Here is a 6684-nt window from a genome sequence, read left to right as displayed (position 1 = left end):
TATGCTTGTTTTATTGTTTTTTCTTTCATTTTTTTCGAGTTATTTATTTTAACCATCAAACTTTACTCTGGTAGCCAAATATTTAATACCAGAAATTAAGGTCTCGATCAGATACCATTTTTTTTCAGATGTGGTGGTGATATATTCTCTGCAAGTTCCACTCAATATAAAATTAGTATAGCCCCAGAAGAAAGTAAGCGATCATTTTAAGATTTATTATACTTAAATTTTGCATATGTAGTCAGTTCAAATTCAATTTTGATGTGGAAGTGACTTGGAAACTTCTCTTTCTTATCCAACGAAATGTTGGTCCATATATATATATGAGATGGACTTCAATCGAATCATCGACCTATCACCATTTATTTGGTTGGCATTTAAGACATTATTAATTGACACGCCTCTATATATATATATATATATATATACCCTGTACATAGCAAGAATTTGAAAAATTACCAATAAAATAATCAAGATGTGACAAAAATATTCAAATTCAACTTTTAAAAATGAAAAAAAAAATTATAATTATAAAAATAAAATAGTCGATCAATACCGTTAGTTCAACGACTCAGGATTTGCATGCTAGCCAAACATGAATGATCTGAAGCTTATGTAAGTAGAAAATGAAGAGGATAAACGCATCAAATTTCTTGGTAAATTTTAAAATATTGTAATTATTGTAATTTTTTAATATATTTATATGTTTATTTAAAAATTTACAAAATGTAAGTCAAATTTATATAAAATATTTTAATATATAACTTTAATATAAAATTATATACTAAAATATTTTTACATAAACTTTTTAGAAAAATATTTTATATATAAATTAATTTAAAATTTTATAATTTTTATTTGATATAAATATAAAAATATTAAAAAGTTAATATAATTAAGGCAACATAGTATTTACCCAAATTTTTGTATCTTTTTGAAGTAAGGAATAAATGGTCCAAAAAGAGACATCAAACAAGATTATAGCCCGAAGCTAGAAAGGATAAAGTCCCAACTGCTCGTAGTACAAAAGGAAACTCTAGCAGTAACTTTAGGTTTTTAATAGCATTGCCAAAACATACATTATCAAAGGACAGGCCTCATTTATTCTGCTACTTTATGCTTCCGCGGACACCTATTATAATTATTATTCTTTTAATATGATTAATTTTTTATAGTAAAAATTTTAAAATTATTATCAGATAATATTTTTCCAGCAAATAGCTCCTTAAACTTAAGTCTAAGAGTTAAATATATTCAATTTGAGTTTTTTTCGATAATTAGCCACATGTGTCCAAGAGTCAAATACATCTAATTTTAATTTCTTTTTAAGTATTTTAATTAAATTATAAAAATTAAAAATAATATTTATTTCATTAGTATACTGATACAACTTCAGAGAGTTATTTGATGAAAAAGTTTGAATTAAATGTATTTAACCTTTAGATATAAATTCAAGGAGTTATTTGTTAAAAAAATTTACATTGAATCTATTTAACCCTTGGACATAAGTTCAGGGGTAAATTGACTCTTTGTCCATTTGAGGTAGGAGGACTAAAGTGTAAATTCCTATCCTATTCTGAACATGTTGGGATTAATGAGCGGGTATAAACCATTGTCATCGTGTAATTGCATTGGTACAAATTGAAGAACAAAAGTACAGTGTGACCCTTGTCTCACTCGCGCCCCATCAAGTAGCTACAAGCCAAATGGTTTAAGAAACAGATACACTGGAGAGGGTTAGCTACTTGATAGTCCACCACTGCCCTATAAATTAATGTACAGAGGATTTGCAAGCACTTCCATAACTAGAGCTATTGACACAGGGAGACGGAGTGTCTTGAGCAGCAACAAACAGCAAAATGATGATCAATGATACAGTGCCAACATCAGGGGAAGGCCCCAGCAACCGCATACCCTCTGTTGGCAAACCACAGCCATGCAATGAGCAACCAACTCACCAGGTCCGCACATATATATATATAGTGTTCATGCAGGAAGGCATCCTATATAAATATTAAATTTTACTAAATTTGTTTGCTTTTATTTGTGCGCAATTCATTTTACTGAATCCGGAACTGATCTCTGTCCACTTAACTTTGATCGATGATTAGAAATCTGGATGGAGAAAATTTATATCTTATGTAGGACCTGGTTTCCTTGTTTCTCTGGCTTATCTTGACCCTGGCAACTGTAAGTCTTTCTGTCTCTCCCTATATCTCAGGCATGTCTGTGACTTGTAATATTTTTATCATGTGTACTTGAAATTACACAGTGGAAACTGATCTACAAGCAGGAGCGAACCATAAATATGAGGTAAATATTTCATATGGTTCTTCCAATTATGTATATTATGCATGGCCAATTTGTCATTTCATTTTTGTTTTTGTTTCCCAGCTTCTGTGGGTCATACTTATTGCACTCATTTTTGCTCTCATTATCCAGTCGCTCGCTGCAAATCTTGGTGTAAGCACCGGTAAGATGCACGCATATATATATATATATATATATACACGTTAAAAGAAATATATTTTTCTACTACGAAACACAGACATGTAATACGACTACAATATGATAAAAGTATATATTCTTTATATATTTTAAAATATAAAAAAAATTCTCACATTTTAAAAAATATATAATAATGAAAGATTAATATCTTTCATATAAAGAGAAATTAATGTTTTTTAATAATACTTTTAGCATTATATTTGAAATAGTATCTTTATATGTATGCATCTTTTTTTTCTTATAATAATTTCATCAAAAATTAATTTATATAAGAAAATCAGCTTTAAGGCTAATTAAGTAATTGTCAAAATGTCCAAATTTAAAGAGTTAAACTGCTTTAGGTCTGATTTATGAGATTTAAATAAAATTTGCCTATAGAGTACCATATACTAAAAGTGTTAAATTGTATTGTAACTGAGTACTAATCATATTTATTATGTTTTTTATAAATTAATCTTTAGCTTTTTTTTTTTTTTTAATTTCTTAAAAGTATAAATAACACCTTAATGTATTTTACTTGTTGTGACCTAATTATCTTTCATAATCGATTTCGGAAACAATGATTCGTTAGAACCCTCGTATGATTTGTTCAGTGTTACAATAATATATCTGGACCACTTCTGAAGCTGATTTATCAAGAAAAATGTGGTTCTATATTAACAACTCACATGCTATATATTAATTTCCATAAACTTTTTAAGGCCTGAAATCTGACATTTCATGTCACCAAGAATTCAAGTATTTATCTTTAATAAGTTATGTTTAATTATCCCAGAACTAATTTCGGCCGATTAAATTGATTTCTTGCTTCTGGTAAATGAATCGGATTGTCAGGAAAGCATCTTTCAGAGCTATGCAAGGCTGAATACCCAAAACATGTCAAGTATTGCCTGTGGTTGCTGGCTGAGATAGCAGTCATTGCTGCTGATATACCAGAAGGCAAAGCTTCTTATGTACCCACTGCCTTTAATTTGACTGTTAGTCTGATACTATATATATTTACATATATTTGTTCTTATCCAGGGCCTGAAAAACCAGTGAAGTGTTAAGAACTTTTGTACACTAATGGTGGAAATAATACAGCAATTAACTTGACAATCTGTTCTTTTTATTCTTATGTTTTTTTATTTTGGCCAGTGATTGGGACAGCTTTTGCACTAAATATATTGTTCCACATCCCACTGTGGGTTGGAGTTCTCTGCACTGGTCTTAGCACTCTCATCCTTCTTGGCCTACAGAAATATGGGGTAAATTCTTAGTTTTTTTGTTTTAATTCTATTTGTTACAAGAAAAATGAGGTTTCACCATTTTTATTTATGTATATATTTCTTTTTTTGAGTATTTATACCAAATTTTATTTATGTATATAATTCTTAAAGGGCATAATTTATCTTTAAAATAAAATTTGAGACTCATCTAATAATGATAGTCTCACCTGCATTAGATGTTCTTAATGGTAGCGCATATATATATATATATATATATATATATATATATATATATATATATATATATTATCAATGCTATGCTTTTAATTAAATAATTATTGTTTTTATGGCTAATATCATTATTTAATTATTTCTATTTTTGCTTTATGAATATTTAATTAATTTTTATGACATTATTTATATAACAATTTATAACATTAATCATTTTTCAACAGTACAGGTCAACAAGCACTATATATCTGTCAGTCAACGAAACAGATATATTGTTCTCCTTTTCTCCCCCAACTATATTAAGAAAGATAATTAATAAGCCTGAGTTATACTTTTCAAATTAATTATTATAAAAAGAATATTCGGATTCAGTCTAAATTTGGATGTATACACTACAATCACAATATTTAGGATTCTTCATATTATATACAAAAAATTACAATAAATATCTGAGTAACACATATTATAAATATATTTCTCAATCTTAAAATATTAAAAACTCCTAGGAATCTTTTATTAATAACATATTTCAAATTGTTATTATTTTATATGTAGATCTTAATAAAAAATTTATAAATACAAAAAAAAAATGGAAAAGTGTAATTCCAATTTTTTACATTGAGAAAAATATTTATAACTAAATAATAACTAACAACAGTCAAAGCAATGTCCGGATAGAAGATCAGTAGAAATTAGCTCTGATAATCTTATTAAAAAATGCATGCCAAACACTCTCTTGGTTCTCACACATGATTATTTTGGCGCAGGTAAGGAAACTTGAAATGTTAATAGCAGTGTTGGTCTTTGTGATGGCCGCATGTTTCTTTGCTGAAATGAGTCACGTACAGCCTCCTGCATCGGGTGTCATCAAGGGCATGTTCGTCCCCAAGCTGTCTGGCCAGGGAGCCACCGGTGATGCCATTGCCCTACTTGGCGCCCTTGTCATGCCGTAACATGTCCCTTCATTATTATCATTCTATGACCTTTTTTCTTTATGACTTTATAGTTTTAAAGACGACCCTTCTCTTGTATAATATATACAACCCTGTTCCCTTGCTGCTTATCGAGTAAACTTTGTTTCAACAGGCACAACCTCTTTCTCCACTCTGCCCTTGTGCTGTCTAGAAAAGTACCCAATTCTATCCATGGAGCTAATGTAAGTGTATACCACTAATTGATCTTTGCCCTTTTCAGAATCTTGAAAATTAATTGATGCCGTCAAAAAATCTTAATTTCGTGCGTGCACGCAGCTTGATTAATGATATCTACAATCTGTTGATCTTATTAACAGGATGCCTGTCGCTATTTCCTTGTAGAAAGTGGATTTGCATTGTTCATAGCATTTTTAATCAATGTTGCTGTTGTTTCTGTATCGGGGACGGTTTGCTCAGCTCATACGCTATCCCACAAGAATGAAGATCAATGCCGTGATCTAACCCTTAACTCTGCCTCTTTCCTTCTCCAGGTCCAAATAATTCTGCAAGTAAATAATATTGGAAACAACATGATGCAAAACTGATGGTCTAATTAGTTTATAACTTACTTGGCTTTTGACAGAATGTGCTGGGAAAATCAAGCTCTATCTTATATGCTATTGCCCTATTAGCTTCAGGGCAAAGCTCCACTATATCAGGAACTTATGCTGGACAATATATCATGCAGGTTCAATCCGGCCATTAAGAAACTCTTTTCTATATCTTGATCATTCGAACCCTACTTTCAATTACTAATCATGTTTATCTTCTGGGACGTTGTAAACAATCTTACAGGGTTTCTTAGATATTAAGATGAGAAAATGGATAAGAAACTTAATGACTAGGTGCATTGCCATTACACCTAGTCTTATTGCCTCAATTATTGGTGGATCACAGGGAGCAGGTCATCTAATCATCATTGCATCGGTGAGAACAAAATTACTGATTATATTCTAAAACCAATATTATATTATCAGATAATTTTCGTGTTAATTTCTATGTGCCTTTTTAATCAGATGATACTCTCATTTGAACTTCCATTTGCTCTTATCCCACTTCTCAAATTTAGTAGCAGCTCCATAAAGATGGGTCCACACAAGAACTCAATTTTTGTAAGTTTATATACTTCTTTCAATTAAAAGTTGAGAATTAAAGAAATTTCTAATAAAACAAATTAAGATTGTTAATCATTTTATATATGTATATATGGTTAATTTTGGCTGTAGGTGATTGTATTCTCGTGGATTTTGGGTCTGGGAATCATTGGCATAAACATTTATTACCTAAGCACAGGCTTTGTGGGTTGGCTAATTGACAATGATCTACCAAAAGTTGGGAAGCTGTTGATTGGGATCGCAGTTTTTCCTCTAATGATAATATATCTCCTTGCAGTCATCTTTCTAGCTATTAGAAAAGACACTGTTGTGACATTTATCGAGCCAGTGAAGGATGACCCGACAACAGTCCAACCTAACATGGAACAAGGGGTACGCAAATCTAATGAGGCATCAGAGATGGACCGTTTTGCCTTATTATAGAGTCTGATATCCCACTGCCAGAATAAGTGGCCTTAGAACCATAACTAGCCATGGTTCAAAGTACGAAGAAGGAAAAAAAATAATACTAATATAGTAGATAAGATTGTCCTACTATTGCCCCTTCTCACAAGAATTTCCTTCTATATATATATATATATATATTGTATGAATGATAAGCTAACAAGTTAATATAAGTGGCCAAATCATACTACATGTCTTATTCAA

At 30.4% G+C, this 6684-nt stretch overlaps 1 protein-coding gene across 1 annotated transcript; it reads left to right on the top strand.

Moving 5' to 3' along the window:
• The first annotated feature begins 1639 nt into the window (after nucleotides 1-1639).
• LOC8271004 (metal transporter Nramp5) lies at nucleotides 1640-6684 on the top strand. Its single transcript, XM_002520288.4, has 13 exons — nucleotides 1640-1961; nucleotides 2112-2190; nucleotides 2273-2313; nucleotides 2395-2473; nucleotides 3343-3447; nucleotides 3646-3755; nucleotides 4715-4896; nucleotides 5034-5103; nucleotides 5239-5412; nucleotides 5505-5609; nucleotides 5717-5848; nucleotides 5938-6033; nucleotides 6148-6684. The coding sequence occupies exons 1-13, from the start codon at nucleotides 1860-1862 to the stop codon at nucleotides 6457-6459; spliced, it is 1587 nt and encodes a 528-aa protein (XP_002520334.1). The 5' UTR covers nucleotides 1640-1859; the 3' UTR covers nucleotides 6460-6684.

The sequence above is a fragment of the Ricinus communis genome, chromosome 2, assembly GCF_019578655.1.
Source record: "Ricinus communis isolate WT05 ecotype wild-type chromosome 2, ASM1957865v1, whole genome shotgun sequence".
Classification (NCBI taxonomy): domain Eukaryota; kingdom Viridiplantae; phylum Streptophyta; class Magnoliopsida; order Malpighiales; family Euphorbiaceae; genus Ricinus; species Ricinus communis.
The sequence above is the reverse complement of the archived record's forward strand: the minus strand, read 5'-3'. Positions and strand labels throughout refer to the sequence as shown.

Excerpts from the sequence above, each read along its gene's own strand:
- LOC8271004 (XM_002520288.4), top strand. The coding sequence starts at position 1,860 with ATGATGATCAATGATACAGTGCCAACATCAGGGGAAGGCCCCAGCAAC. Across the intron at positions 5,104-5,238 it reads ATTCTATCCATGGAGCTAAT|GATGCCTGTCGCTATTTCCT; the intron begins GTAAGTGTATAC and ends TCTTATTAACAG. Across the intron at positions 5,610-5,716 it reads CTGGACAATATATCATGCAG|GGTTTCTTAGATATTAAGAT; the intron begins GTTCAATCCGGC and ends ACAATCTTACAG.